This window comes from Panthera onca, chromosome B1 (genome assembly GCF_046562875.1).
Source record: "Panthera onca isolate mPanOnc1 chromosome B1, mPanOnc1 haplotype 2, whole genome shotgun sequence".
Classification (NCBI taxonomy): domain Eukaryota; kingdom Metazoa; phylum Chordata; class Mammalia; order Carnivora; family Felidae; genus Panthera; species Panthera onca.
Genome location: NC_138342.1, coordinates 1828973 through 1845034, shown reverse-complemented (window position 1 = coordinate 1845034; position 16062 = coordinate 1828973). Strand labels below are relative to the sequence as shown.

The window sequence follows — 16062 nt, the reverse complement described above, 5'->3', positions numbered from 1 at the left end:
TGGGGCCCCCAGGCCCAGAGTCCCCTGGCTCTGCCGAGCCCTCTCCACACACCCGGCTCCCCTGCACCTTATGCTCTGATACCACCTCCCCATCGGGCCTCCGTGCTGTCAGCAGTGGACTGTGTCACACGTACAGAACACGTGTGCACAGGTAACCATGACACGAAAGCCTGGGTGACCACACCCCCAGCCCAGGTGGAGAAGCCCAACACCACCAGCCCGACAGCACCTTGCTATCCTCTCCCAGGAGGCAGCCCTGCCACAGGTGATAATCAGCCCCAGGTCTCATGGTTCCGCAGCAGTATTTCGTGTGCTGATTCGTGGACTTCCAGAAACAGAACCATACTATTATTTTTTTCTTACTGCTTTCTTTCAACATTATGTTGTGCAATTCCTCCACGAAGCCACACTTTGTTATTTTCAAGGCCGTAAGAGCAGACCACGGGGAACAGACAAGTGGACGCCGTGCTCACATGGTTCGGCCTGGGCTGAGCACATGCGCACCCATGTGGGGCAGGCAGTGGGGCTCCGTGAAACGTACCACTTCCACTCTACCCGATTCCGCCAAACCCTTTCCCACAGTCGCTGGAGCCCCTCTGCGCTCCCGGAAGCGGTGGGCAGAGCCGCTGCTCCTCTGCGCCCAGCTCCCGCTCAGGCTAAAGACCTCGCCGGTTTACTGGTCACTTTTCTGTACCGCCGATCATTTTGTTTGCCCGTTTGTCAACATGTTTGTCTTTTTCTGTTTTATAATGTTTCTTTTTTATATTTTGATACTAATCCTTTGTGGTGTGCTACAAATACTATTTCTTCACTTTCTTAAAAAAAACTGATTTTAATATTGTTTAATTTATCAATCTTTTGTCTTATGGTTCTTTTTTTTTTTTTTGAGTTTTTTTTTTTTTTTTAAGCATTTATTTTTGAGAGACAGAGACAGAGCATGAGCAGGGACGGGGCAGAGAGAGAGGGAGACACAGAATCTGAAGCAGGCTCCAGGCTCCAAGTTGTCCGCACAGAGCCTGACGCGGGGCTCGAACTCACAGACCACGAGATCATGACCTGAGCCGAAGTCGGACGCTCAACTGACCGAGTGCCACCCAGGCGCCCCTATGGTTGTTGTTTCTAAGAAATCTTTCCCTACTCTGAGGTCAAAAAGATATTCACCTATATTCCAAATTAAAAGGCTTGCTTTTGACATTTAGAATCTCAACTCATCTAAAGCTGACCTTTGAGTATGGTGTGAGCTAAGTATTCAAATTTAAATGTCACAGCCCCATTTATGAACACACCTTCATTTGTTATAAACCAAAGCTCTGTGTTTGTATAGCCTATTTCTGGGCTCCACAACATTCTACACAAATATCATGATGTTTTAATAATCATGACTTTCTAAGTCTTTAAAATGGGCAAGAAAATGAGCATCATTATCAATCCTTTGTAAGTTTTTCTGTTTTGTTTTTGTTTCTTATAAATGTAATACACATAAGGAAGAATAAATGAAACAGACGTGCACTATAAAGAAAAATTATAAGGCAAACACTGTGAATCACGAGAATCAAGCCCTGGGACGCTGCCAGTACCCAGGCAACCCCACCCAGCACCTGCTTCAGCCACAGCTGAGCCCCGCCCTGCTCCAAGTAATCACTATTCTGGCTTTTTATGTCAATAATTTCCTTGCTTGTGTTTATAGTCTTAACATCTATGTGTAGTATTCCCGAACAATATACTCTCCCCTCAATTCAGACAGAACGTCTCCAGGAGACCCCCAATGTTCCTGTGTGCCTTTGTTGTCTGTCATCTCCTTGGCTCCCTGGCCCTAGGCAAACGGCGACCTGTTGTCTGTCACTACAGATGAACCTTATTTTCTGGGACCTCATGTAGGTGGAACTTCACAGGATGCACTCCTGTGCACTAAGTGCACTGCTTCTCAGATCAGGACGATGCTTCTCATTGCTGAGTGGCGTCCACCAGATGGACGGAGCATGGTTTATTCTGTTCATCTGCTGTGGATATCTGGGTTGCCGCCCGTTTCTGGCTATTACAAATAAAACTTCTAGAAACATTCATGTGTACGTCTTTGTGTGGATACACTCTTGTTTCTCTTGGGCAGACCGCCAGGAGTGGGGCTGTTGGACTGACTGGTGGGTATATTAAAAAGATGTACTTCAGTTGTGTCTAAATTGAACTTTATATAAACAGGGTGTTATATACATTCTCGTGTTGTGCCTTTTGCTGACTATTCAGTTTGTAAGATCCACGTTGCAGACTGCTCTAGTTCACTCCTTTTCGCTGCTGTCTAGCATTTCATTGTGTGACCGCAAGCACAATATATCCATCCTAACATGTTTTAAAAACGCTAAATTTTGTAAAATTCTTCTTGGGTTTTAAAATCTACAGATAAATTTTGGGAAACACGACAGGTTTACGATACGGACTTTTCCTGTCAATGAATATAGGAGCTGGGACTTCAGTGTTCTTCAGTCACGTTTCAAAGTCTTCTATGCATAAGTCCTGTGCAACTTTTGTTAGGTTTATTCATGGACATTGCACAGATTCTGGTGCTATTATAGATGCTGTCTTTATTTAAATTACATTTTCAAATTATGGATGCTGTAGAGAAATGTAACTTCTGTACACTGATCCTTACTAAATTCTTCTGTAATCCCCTTTGTAGACCCTTAGATCATCTGTAAAATGGAATTTTATTTCCTCCTTTCCACTCCTTAAACCTTTCATTTCTTTTCTTCTCTTATTCTGCTGTCTAGGAATTATAATTTAAGGTTGAACAGAAGTGGAAACAGAGCACCTCTGTTTTGCACGTGCTTCCATGTTTCCCATTTCAGAAAACGTTCCATGTGAATTTCTTTTCTCTCTCTTCTTTTGGTAAATCTTTTCAGGTTAAGGATATTTCCTTCTATTGCTAGTTTATCCTTCTTCTCCTCCTTCTCCTTCTTCCTCTTCCTCCTCCTCCTCCTCCTCCTCCTCCTCTTCTTCTCCTCCTCCTCCTCCTCTTTAATTAACAGAGTGCTAAGATTTTATCAAGTGTTTTTTCTGAACCTATGGAATGATCATATGGTTCTTCGTTAATATATCAGTTTAGCAAATCGCATTTGTGGATTTCCTAATATTAAATACTCCTTGAATTCATCCCTGGGGTACATCCGTTTGGTCGTATATTGCTTCCTAAAATACTGTTGGATTTGAACTTTTTCTTGATGTGAACTTTTTCTTGATGATTTTACATCTAGTATTCATGACTGAAAGAGATCTGTAATTTTTCATGTTTTCTGTATTGCTTTTTAGCAGATTTTGGTATAAAATTCTTCCTTCTCTCATAAAATGAGGTGGGGAGTCCTGTTCCATTCTCTGGTAGAATCAGTATAAGCTTGGATAATCTGTTTGAGGTTTTGGGAGAATTCTCTGCAAAACCGTCAGAATATAGTTTTCTCACTGGGAAGACTTATAACTGCTTTGATTCCTTTGATGGTTACTGGATCATTCAAGCTATTTATTGGGTTGATTTCGTACTTAAGTTTTAAAATTAATCATGTAGTTGTTCCCAGTGTCCTCTTGTATCTTAATTACCGCAGCACCTGTAGTTATTAATTATGCCACCCTTCCCATTTACATGTTCATGAAATTAAAGAAACCCTCTTTATTATGGAAGATTTAGACCCACACAAAATCGAATGCAGTGAAATGGACACAGCCATGGTCCAACTTTGATAATCACGGACATCCTGGTTCCTTTCCATCTAATTACTATATTCTTTTGTGTCTTTTTTTGTTTTTCCCATTTTTCTTGACCAGTCTCTCAAAGGTTCATTTATGTAGTTAATATTTGTAGAGTCAAATTTTGGCTTTGTTGATCTTCTCTGTATTTGTTTTTTATTTCACTATTTTTCTTTTATGTATTGTCTCCTTTTACTTTCTTTGGATTTGGTTGTTCTTTCCCTAATTTCTCAAATGAAATCCCTAACTCATTATTTTCAGTTTTAAAAACTCACTTGGCAGCATTCAAGGCTTCACTGAAAGAGCAAACTTTTTCCACATCCTACAGGTTTTCATATGCGTTTTCCCTATCTTTTAGCTCTGTGTATTTAAAATGTCTTACTGTGGTTTCTTATTTATTAACCCATGAGTTCTTTACATGTATATACTTTCAGATTTCCAAATATTAAGGGACTTAAAATTCTACTTGTTGCACATTTCCTACTTAAACATGTTACGGGCAGAGAACACAAATTATGCATGTTCATTCTCTGAAACTTCTGAGCCCTGCTTCCCATGGCCCCGCAAGTGTTCTGCTTCTGTGAACGTTCCCTGTGTGCGTAAGAACACAGACCCCGGTTCCTGGACACAGTTTCATCTGTACTCATTAGACTCAGCTTGCTGGCCAAGCTCTGCTGATCCCCCACATCCTTGTGGGTGCTTGCACTGCTCAAGCGAGCAGCCACAGAGAGAAAGAGTCTGAGATGTCCTACAAGAAGAGTGGATTTGACTCTCCGTGCAGCCCAAAACAATTTTCCTTTTTGTATTTTGAAACTATTTCATTAAGTACTTAGTTTAAAATTTCTATGTCTTCCTCACACACTGAACCTTTTATTACTGTACAGCAACCTTCATCTGTCCCTTACATTAAAACATTCTGTCTGATAATAACATAACTATACAGGGGCGTCTGGGTGGTTCAGTCAGTCAGGCATCTGACTTCAGCTCAGGTCATGATCTCATAGCTCGTGGGTTTGAGCCCCACGTCGGGCCCTGTGCTGACAGCTGAGAGCCTGGAGCCTGCTTCAGATTCTGTGTCTCCCTCTGTCTCTCTGCCCAACCTATGCTTGCTCTCTGTCTCTCGAAACTGAATAAACATTAAATTTAAAAATAAAATAAATAAATAAATAACATAACCGTACAGTAGCTTCCTTTTCCCTCTTTATTTCCACCTTTCTATTCATCGTTTTAGGTATGTTCAGTGTGTTCTTGCAAATGGTACGTGTATGTGTGTGTGCGTGCACGTGTGTAAGTATGTATATATGTATTTAAAATTATTAACACAATCTGACAAACTTTTTATCTATAATGGTTGCTGGTAAAACTGAACTTGTGTCTCTCGTGTTTTTAAAATTTGTTTACTGTACCTTCTTTACATTTGTTTTTTCTGAGTTTTGATTTTTTTTTCCCTTCTATAGATTAGCAATTTATACAGCCTATTTCTATTCTTTTAAGGACTGCTTGTGAAACTGTATCACCTTCACCTTAGAGTCTGAAGATTAAATCCTTAGCTGTTGGGGCACCTGGGGGGCTCAGTTGGTAAGCGTCGGACTTCGGCTCAGGTCACGATCTCGCGGTCCCCGAGTTCGAGCCCCATGTGGGGCTCTGTGCCGACAGCTCGGAGCCTGGAGCCTGCTTCGGATTCTGTGTCTCCCTCTCTCTGACCCTCCCCCGTTCACGCTCTGTCTCTCTGTATCTCAAAAATAAAATAAACGTTAAAAAAAATTGAAATACTTAACTGCTAAATACCCGAATGATAAAAGAACCTGAGGATACTCAGCTCTACTTCACACTAACTCACAAGCTTCTGTTCAATACGGTGGTTCTTCCAGACATAATGTCCGCTGGCTATTAGTACTGTCTTGTTACAGAGAAAGCATTTTATTTACCGACATTTATCAGGCTGTTTCTCTCTCCTTTCTGCAAATCAGACTTTCTAAGATCAATCTTTTTTCTTGAAGTGTAATCTTAGATTTTTTTTTTTAATGCTTTTATTTATTTTTGAAGCAGAGGGAGAGAGAGAGAGAGAGAGAGAGAAAGAGAGAGAGCGCGCGAGCGCATGAGCGGGGGAGGAGCAGAGAGAGAGGGAGGAACAGAATTCGAAGCAGGCTGCAGGCTCCAGGCTCTAAGCTGTCAGCACAGAGCTCGACGCGGGGCTCGAATCCACAAATTGTGAGATCATGACCTGAGCCGAAGCCGGATGCTCAACCGACTGAGCCAACCAGGCGCCCCAGATGTTTTTTTTATGCAGATGTTTTTGTAGCAAGTTCCTGTAGTTTTTCTTTTATGTTAAAGAATAGGTTTGTGGGAAACATAGTTATAGACTGACAATTTTCTCCCAGCACTGAAAATATCACTCCATGGTCTTTGGGTTTTACATTTGCTATGTTGAGGAATGGATTTTTATTTGTTTATCCTAATGGTATATGTTGTACTGTTGAATTTGTAGATTTGGATTTCTTATTAGCTCTTCAGAGTCCCCAGGCACCATTTCTCTTTACATACTGCTTTTCTATAGTCCCCATCTTCTCCAAAGGGGGGGGGGGGTCCAGTTAAATGTATATGTTAGACTCAGTCTCTCTCCTCCATGTCTCTTAACCTCTTTTATATTTTCTATTTTCCTTGAATTGTGGTGCATTCGGGGGGGTATGTCTGAGATATTTCTTCAAATTCACGAATTCCCTCTTCAGCAGTGTCTAAGCTGTTTATTGTGTATCTATTAAGATCTTGATTTTAATAATTATATTTTTCATTTCTAGATGTTTGTTTTCCCCAGGTCTTGGGTGTTTGATAATCTCTGTTTATAAGCACATGCATGATTTCAAAAATATATGAGGCCTAAAGACCTACCTTGGGAAAATTTCCCTCCAAAGTTCTGCTTTTATCCAAGAAAAGTCCCTATTCCATCCCTTGCTCCCCAGAATTTAGCTTCAGGGCAAACTCTCTTACTAATGCAAGTGATTTACCTATAGGTCATTTTGGACTTTGTACAAACACATCTGTACCACTTGAGAATGACAATCCCATTTCTTCCTTGATTCTTATCCTTTTTTTTCTTCTTACGTCTTCGCAAACAGAAGTTGTGATGATGGGCATCCTTCTCTTCTTTTTTTTTTTTAATCTCAAGGGGCAGTTTTTAATGTTTCACTGTAAGTATGGCATTTGTTGTACTTTATGGATACCTTTTACTATGTTAAGGATGTGCCTGGGTAGTCCTACTTAAGAGTTTTTGTAATGAACACATGTCCAACTTTAGCAGATGCTTTATTCCGTCTGCTGAGATACATACACACACATACATAAATTACATAATAAATATAATTTCCAGAAATATTTAGACTTCTTTTCTATCCTATCCTATCCTGAACAATTAGAATTCAGAGCAAACACACTGCTCCGTGTGTGTGTGTGTGTGTGTGTGTGTGTGTGTGTGTGTGTGTGTGTGTGTATGTGGTTACCTGAAACAAAGAAGTTAAAGTACTAACAAAGAAGGAACAAGGAGCTTTAAAATAAAATTTGCTTGCCAAAATTCACAAAGAAGATAAAATACTATCGAACACAGTACTAATAAAGTCTGATGCTCGTCAGGAAAACAGAAAATATCTAAAATGTTACTTTTCTCCTTAAAAGCACGCCATACAGAATGTTTCAGTGTCAGCACACATGAGGGTCACCAGGGATGCTTGTGATCATACAGACGTCAGGTCCCTCCCCAGCGCCTGACCCTGCAGGTGTGGGGAGAGGCCTGCGTGCCCCACTGGTGCAGCTGGTCTAGAGCACGTCGAGAACCACTGTCCTAAACCAGTCTTCACACAGAAGGGAGGGGAGAAGCGCCTGGGTGCAAGCGGGAGTGAGGAGGCCAGTGTGCGTGCTGGGGCTATGGAGGGACATGTGTGGCAGGCCGTCACAGGGCTGCAATGCTACTGAGGAGCCAGGCTCCTTGGCCAGATGACAGAACTTGTGCCCCACACAACTGGCAACGCCATGGGAGGGTCGTGTATGGCAGCCGTAAACCCACATCACTTCAGACACAGGCCCCAACATTTACCTTTTGAAATACTCCACTTCCCTCTCTGTCTCGTCCATGTCCACGCTGTCTAGGTCGATATCTTTAGGCAGAAAGACATCATCTGTTAAACGAAAGAAACAAGGCAAGTCAGATTACAAGAGAAGAAACCACGTGGCTTTACTCTACTTAATTTTAACAGCTTCGCAAACTGAAAACGTTCTCCAAGATGAGATTGTACAAACAGCTAAAAGAGGGCAGCTGTGTCCCACGTGCTTGTGGACATCCAGGTCCAACCTGGACATCGGGGAACTCACGTGGTTGCTGAGCAAAGCAGCTGTCGCTGCAGGTCCCACCAGAAGAGGCCCATTTGCTGACACCCAATCCCCAAGGGACCGGTCTTTAATTGACACATCTCCATAATGGGAGAGCCCTTCGGAAGACTCTTGGAAACCCAAGTGCTTGTGAGCCCAGAGGCTGCCCTAAGTCCCTACTGGGGGCAGGAGTGCACTAGTGAATAGAGAAGCTGCCCAGAGGGCAGCATGAAGGGGAGGAAAACGCTGTCCCTCACAGTTAGAGGGCACAATTGTACCCCGGTCCCAGACATCAACCTCTACAGGAAGATGGCTCTCCCAGACACTTGGTTTACATATGCAACATCCCACAAACATCATCAAAAACTTTTCAGGCTGTTCCAATAAAAAAGCAAGGCTGCTTTTTCACTTTGCAGTTAAATCACCCAATTTGAAAACAGGATAGCAGGGAGGCTAATGATTTGGGATTATTCCATCTCCTGGAATCTCAGCCAGTTTGAGGGTTTCAACTTCTCGCTTCTGCTCTGCCCACCCCATCTGGTACCTGTGGGATGCCGGGCACTTCCTGGGCCCTGTCTGGGCCTCGCGCGGGACCATCAGTGCAGGCACAACAGCCAGCCCCATCAAAGAAGGGTGCAGAGTGTCTGCTTCCCTGCAGACTTTGGCATGGGGCAATTTTTTATAATCTTTAACAGACAGACACACCTTTCCCCCCACCACTGGGGCACTTCCACAGTAGCACAAGACATGGTTCCCCTGCGTAAGCAGCTAGCGCCACTGACGACCTCTGCCACCAGGCAGAGCGCCCTCACATCCGTGAGCTCACAGAAACGGCAGGGAAGAGCTTCCCTGCGGCCGGGACCTGCGTGACCACAGCCCCTCCTGCACAGACAGCCCCCTGCCCCTGCCGGACCCAGGCCCTCCTACTCTCAGCCTTCCTCCTCCGCAACTCCCCCAATCCCTCCTTCCACCTGGATACCGACACCACCAAACCTCCACCCCTGCCCCAGACGGCTTTCCTGAGTTCCACGCTTATAAAGCTACCTCCCGCAAACACACGCCTTCGGGCGTCTGACCCCCAATACAGGCAACGGTGGGTCCCCGTACTCTGCTGCAAGCCTGCTCCTTTCCTGACAGTGAGCCTCCCATCCCCCCTTGCCCATACGTCACACTCTCTAGGTGCTGGGCGAGCGCTCTGTGAAAAGTCAGGGACTCCCCCATCTCCATCCACTGCCACTGCTTCAGTGCTGGCCTCCACTAGCCGGCACGGTCATCCTCACAACACGCCCAGTCACAGCTGCCTGGCTTCCACGGCCCAGTCCATCCCTCCCCCAGCCACAAAGACTACTCTGACCAGGGCTCTGTCTGGACATCGAGAAGACCTCGCTCGTCTGGCTGCCGACTCAACTCGCTGACGCCCTGTTCAAGGCAGCACCGACGTATGAGGAAGAGCAAGATGGGGCAGGAGTGTTTTTTTGTTTGTTAGTTTGTTTGTTTTGTTAAAGTAGGCTTCATGCCCAGTGCAGAGCCCAATAGGGGCTTGAACTCAGGACCCCGGAGGTCAAGACCTGAGCTGAGATCAAGAGTAGGAAGCTCAATCAACTGGGCCACCCAGGAGCCCCAGGGGTGTTTACAGATACAATGAAAGTGAAGTCTAAGGTAGGAACAATCTCTAATCAATAGTCATTCCATTAACAGTTCTAGAAGAGGAATGACCACAAAAGCAGACAGAGCAGGTACATCTGCTAGGAAAGCTGCCTTAATAAAGCAATTTCTTTTTTTCCTTTAAAAAAAAATGTTTATTTCATTTGAGAAAAATGTTTATTTCATTTGAGTGCAGCGCTCTCGCAAGCAGGGGGAGGGGCAGAGAGAGAGGAGAGGAGAGGGAGAGGGAGAGGGAGAGGGAGAGGGAGAGGGAGAGGGAGAGGGAGAGGGAGAGGGAGAGGGAGAGGGAGAGGGAGAGGGAGAGGGAGAGAGAGAGACTCCCAAGCTCCGGTTAATAGCGCAGAGCCCGATGAGGGGCTTGATCTCCCAAACCATGAGATGGTGACCTGAGTCGAAATCAAGAGCTGAATGGTTAACCAACTGTGCCACCCAGGTATCCCGATAAAGCAAATTCCTTATATTCTTTTTTTCTGATTAGAACTAATAATCAGTATTGCACATCTTGGTATAAGGGAAAAAAGAGAACCATGACCAGCTTCAGTACCACAAAGGCATTTTTCACAACAAAGCTATATTAATCAGAGTGGAAAGTATGACCCAAGTATTTCATATCCAGCCAGGCTGTCTGTTCATCATTAAGAGTGCAGGAAATGTTCTGCTTTGCCAAAGCTCAGAGAATTCTGTGTCCCTGACCCTTACTTGGGGACACGCGCCCAAGAGCAAGCTCCACCCAACCAGAAGAGGGCTGGGAAAACCTCACAGCACAAGCACGGGACGTAATCAGCTGTGGACCTATGAGTACTGTGTGTCTGACACAGCGGAAATAATGCGGCTGAAACACGGGAAGAGAAGGGACCGCGAAATGGAAAGAATGGGATCGGCTCACAGACTGTTGCCCCAGCAATAAGTGGGTGTCAGAGCACTTCCCGTGGAGCCAGCAGTGGAAGGAAAGCAAGGACGGGGCACTAGACGTGCAAGTGTGGAGGAATGCACTCAGACAAGACTGCCAAGTGTCGTGAAAACCAATGATTTTTTACAAATAAAAGCTAAGGAAACACATCACATAGAAAAAGAAACAGTAAGTATAAAATACACAGAGTAATTATAAACTGTAATCAGAGCTGACACAAAGCACACAGTAATAACACATGGGAATGGGCTCAAACTCACCTGTAGATAAGAGTTTCCATTTGGCTCACAAAGCAAGACTCAGATTTGTGCTACCTAAAATCAGAGAATGAGCTAACACTAAGTGACTCAGAAAGGGGTTAGCACAGAGGGGCCCCGCCAGGCGAATGGAGACAAAAAAAGGGCAACGATCACCATCTTAAATAAAGTAGAAGCCAAGCCGAAAGCACAAAAACACAACAGAAGGATATTTTTCAGTACTAAAAACCACAATTCACTAAGAAGATATTACAGTTAGCTGTTACGGTCATATAATTATATATATATAGTTATATAACATATATAGTTACTTATAGTGCACCAAATAACATAAACACCACCTTTATAAGGCAAAACTGCAAGAAATACAACATAGAAACTCATTAATAATAAATAAGAAAAGACAGGTCAAGAGCACAAAAAACAAGTATGGGATGCAGAAGACCTAACCCTTACTATAACTCATCGATACATGATGGGAGATACATATTCAATTTTCCCCATAACAGAAAAAATACACTTTTATCTGAAGTATATATATGGAACAGTCACAAAAAAATACCCGTAAATTCCACAAAACAAAAATATTACAAACAACAAACTCTGATCACAATGCAGAAAACCTAGAAATTATTAAACATACAAAAACAATTCTCCCACCCAGAAACCTAAAAGTCACCTATTATACTACTAGTGAATGAGGGATAAAAACAAAGAAATTACTGAATTTCTTAAAAACAAACAAAAAACCAAAATGGAAACATTATCAGACTATGAAATATATTTAAAGGAATGATCAGAGAAAAATCTGAAGCACTTAATACTTTGATCAAGAAAAATGGTGGAATGAAAACAAATGAACTCAATTCCCAAATCAAAAAGTTGGGAAATAATCAAGAAAATAAAGGAAAGCACAGGAAGAAAATAAAGATAAAAAGCAGAAATTCATGAGGTATTAGAACAACAGTAAACCTATTTAATAAATCAAGAGGCTGGTTAAAAAAAAAAAAAAAAGATAACAAAATAGACGAACTATTTTTTTTTAAATAGGCTCCACACCCAACATGGGACTTGAACTCAACGACCCTGACTGAGATCAAGAGTCACATGCTCTACCAACTGAGCCAGCCAGGCGTCCCCAAAATAGACAAACTATTAGCTAATGAATGAAACAGAATGGGGAGAAAACATAAATAATGATGAGGAAAATAGCCACTGAAAATAAATTTTTAAAAATAAGGTACTTTGCACACATCTACGTAAATAAGTTGGAAAACCTAGCTGAAAAAATAATTTACTATGTGAATACAGTTTACTAAAATTAACCTCATTAGAAACAGCAATGCCAAATAAACTAATTTCCATTTCTATCTTTCTCAGAAAAGAGACAAAATTATCAAGGACCTAGCCCATAAAAAAGCACCAGGCCCAAAGGGCTGCATAGGAGTTTTTCTCTCAGAACTTGAAAACTTTGATAGTCTCAATGCAGAGTGAATTGTTCTAGAACACTGAAAATGAAAAACACACAAGAAACCCTAATTTTTTACATTTCTTTATGAAATATGATACTAGTAGCCAAAGCTAATACAGGAAGCAGGGAAAAAAAAAGTTACAGACTTGTATCTCTTGTCATTACTGGTATGAAAATGCTAACTAAAATCATAGCAAACAGAACCCAAAACTAAAGAATACAATACACTACAAGCAAATGGGCTTCATTCCAGGAATCCAAGCCTGCTTCAACATTAGGAAACCTAATAATATAATAGGTATAAGAAGAAAAATCATATTTATGTCCACAGATTCCAGAAAATCTTTCACCAAATTCAACACCCATTCCTGATTAAAAAAACCACTCCATAAAAGTAGGACTCATTGCATATTTTCTCAAAATGATAAGATATATAAACCTTACCCTAAAGCCAGAATCTGACTTAATGTGGAAACACCAGACATTTCTGTTAAGATTGAGAATGATACAATCAAACCCTGGGAGGGTAAGACTTGGGAAAGTTGGAATAAAGCTTTCTCTATTTGTATACATATGATAGAACAGTTGGAGAACCCTAGAGAATCAACAATAACACTCAAACAATAAAATGATTCAGTAAGACAGAAGACATAAAGTTAATATACAAAAATCAATAGCTTTTGTGTACACAAACAACCACTCAGAGCAGCACTATCCAACAGAAATGTGATGTGAGCCACAAACATAATTTAAGATTTTCTGGTAGCCACAATAACAAAATTAAAAATAGGTAAAATTAATTTTAGTAGCATACGTTTCGTTCAATTAAAATATAGCCAAAAGACGATCATTTCCACCTGTAATCAGTACAGAAATTACATTGTTGTATTTCGTATTTATATTCATTCTTCGCATACAAGGCTTTCAAGATCCACTGTATGTTTGCACTACAACACCCTCCACTTGGAACAGCCACATTCCCCGTGCTCAGTGGTGACGTGTGACCAGTGGCTAATGCACATAAAGCGCACAGCGAGAAGACATCACGGTGAGGAGTCCCACAATGGCATTGCAAACGAGGAAGATCGAATACGTAGTGAGCGAGAAACTCAATAAGAAATGTGGACAATCTACGAGAGAAATTTCAGAACATTCCTAAAAGCCACAAAAGTGGACTTGAACGAGTGGAGAAACACTCCTACATCTGGAAAGGGCAATCGATTCAGAGAGGCATCGATTCTCCCCTAAACTAATGAATAAATTTAATGCAACTCCAATAAAGATACCAACGAAGCTTTTTTTATGGCCCCAGCACGCGGACACTGAAGTCCACATGGAAGCACAGAGAGGAATAAACAGCCAGGACGATGCTGGAAAACATCTGTGAGGAGAGGCCTCACTGAAACACACAGGGCTCCCCAAATAACTAACTCAGTGTGGCAACAGCACACGACAAAGCAAAGTGGAAAAGAACAGAAATTCCAGAGTAGAAATTTAGTGTGGAGCAAAGGAGATGTCCTGAATCACTGGGGCAGGATGAATTTTTTTTTTTTTTTTTAACTTAAAAAAAAAAAAAATTTAATGTTTATTTTTGAGAGACAGAGCGTGAGAGGGGGAGGGGCAGAGAGAGAGGGAGACACAGAATCCGAAGCAGCCTCCAGGCTCCGAGCTGTCAGCACAGAGCCCGACGTGGGGCTCGAACCCACAAACCGTGAGATCATGACCTGAGCCAAAGTCGGATGTTTAACCGCCTGAGCCACCAGGCACCCCGGGACGAATTTTTAATGCCTGATGCTGGGCCACCAGGCTAACCATTTAAAGAAAGAGCATATACTGGACCCAAGCCTCACAGGATACACAAGAACAAACTCCAATGTACCAGGCACTACATGAAAAAGGCGGAACCACACAAATGCTACAAGACACAGGCACACTCCTCTTCCACCTTTGTCCTAGAGGGACGCTTTCTGACTGTTATTTAAAATCCAGAGGCAACAGGAGATCAACGAACCGACTACATAAAAGTGACAGAGAACGCTTCCGCAAGGCTGAAGACAACCTGTGAACTGGGAGCACGTTAAAAGGCTAGTATCTCTAACGTGAAAACTCTTAAACATGGAAACATGTTTAAGACCATGTTTAAGAAGACCAAAAACCTAATTATAAAGTGAGAAAAAAATATAAGAATAGAAAATTCACAAAGAGACAAACCGCTCTTAAAAACATGACCTCCCCGTAATTAGAGAAAAATGGAAATGCAAACCACACTGAGGACCATCTCGATGCTCCGTCTTCAGGAGTTAAGGCCTGTATAATTAGGTCACGGTATTGCACTAGTGTTAATTTCTTAATTTTGATAACTGTGTTGTGGTTTTGTGAGAGAGCATCCTTGTTTCGAGGAAATACACAGTGAAGTATTTAAAGGTAAAGGGGCTTCATGTTTGAAATTTCTCTCCTTTGCTTCACAAAAACAGAAGAGGGAAAAAGACAGACAAAGCCAATGTGGTAACACACTGATTTTGGGGAATCAGAGTGTAGGGGAATTCTGTCCGTCTATAATTATTTCAAACTAACAAAAGCAAACAATGGCCACTGTCTCTCACTGCAGTGACAAAGCCACAAGAAGCACAAGCCAGGAGGGACAAGGTAGCACCCCGGACAGGGGGCACCAGCCACACTCCCCCCCCTTCCCCCCAACTCCATATTTACCGATTGAGCTGCTGACTCTGTCTCCTTTCTTCTTCCTGTTCTTCTTGCTCTTGCCCTTGGGCTGAGGAGAGTCTGCGGGCACCAGCTTGCTGTCCTGAGGGTGCTCGCTGGGGGAGGCAGGCTCCTGGGGGGCCAGATTCAACCTTTCTTCCTTGACGTGGTTCAGCTGCTTTTTGTTATTGTTGTTACTGTTGACTTTCCTCTCCTCTCTTTTCTGCTCTGCCAGGGAAGTGAGGTCCAGGACTTTTGCCTTCGACTCAGTCTGGGGCCGGGGTCTGGGCTGGCTCTCGGAGGCCTTGGGGGGCTCGGCCGGCCTTCTTGCCGGCTCGCTGCTGGCCTTACTGGTCTGCTTGAGCTTTTGCTTGCCACTCCCCTCCTTGTGCTGATGCATGATGTCAAGGAGAAAAGACAGCGGCTCCTGCTGCTTCCCGCTGACCTCCTTCGGGAGGAGGAGCTTGGAGTCTCTGGCGTCCATGGGGTCGGTGGCATCGCCGTCGGCCCCCGGCCCCGGCCCAGGCTCTGAGTGGTCCCCGTGTCTGGAAGGGGAGTGAGGTGAGGTCTCTGGTTCTTCCATTTGCTCTAGTGAGCCATTGTGCATGTTTTCAGAGTTAGGTACAGACTCTGCTGCTGCCTGGAAGTTTCTAGCAAGGATGTCCAACTTGGGACAGTCTTTGCTTGGCCTCTCCTTCTTCTTCTTTTTCACAGCCCTCAGCTTCTGAAGCTCCTGAAGCCGCTGAAACTCCTCCTCCTCCTCCTGCCGCCGCTGCTCCTCCCGGAGGTGCAGGTGCTCCCGGGCCCGGGCCTCTGCTTCCAGGCGCGCCTTCTCTTCCAGCTGCCGTGGGGAAAGAGGCAACTTAAGACAACAGCAAGTGTTCTAAACATGAAGACGCACAGAAAACAAGTAACTTTAAAACGAATTTATATAATAAGAACATAAACTCCGAAAGGGGATATATAATAAG

At 43.2% G+C, this 16062-nt stretch overlaps 1 protein-coding gene across 5 annotated transcripts in view; it reads right to left on the bottom strand.

Moving 5' to 3' along the window:
- FAM193A (family with sequence similarity 193 member A) overlaps nt 1-16062 on the bottom strand; it is a 161134-nt gene that overhangs the window by 1893 nt on the left and 143179 nt on the right. For all 5 annotated transcript variants that reach the window (XM_078446363.2, XM_078446360.2, XM_078446361.2 and 2 more), the window contains exons 19-20: nt 15101-15932; nt 7817-7898 (exon numbers count right to left, since the gene is read on the bottom strand). In XM_078446363.2, the coding sequence (XP_078302489.1) occupies nt 7817-7898; nt 15101-15932 (914 nt within the window). The remainder of the gene's footprint in view (nt 1-7816; nt 7899-15100; nt 15933-16062) is intronic.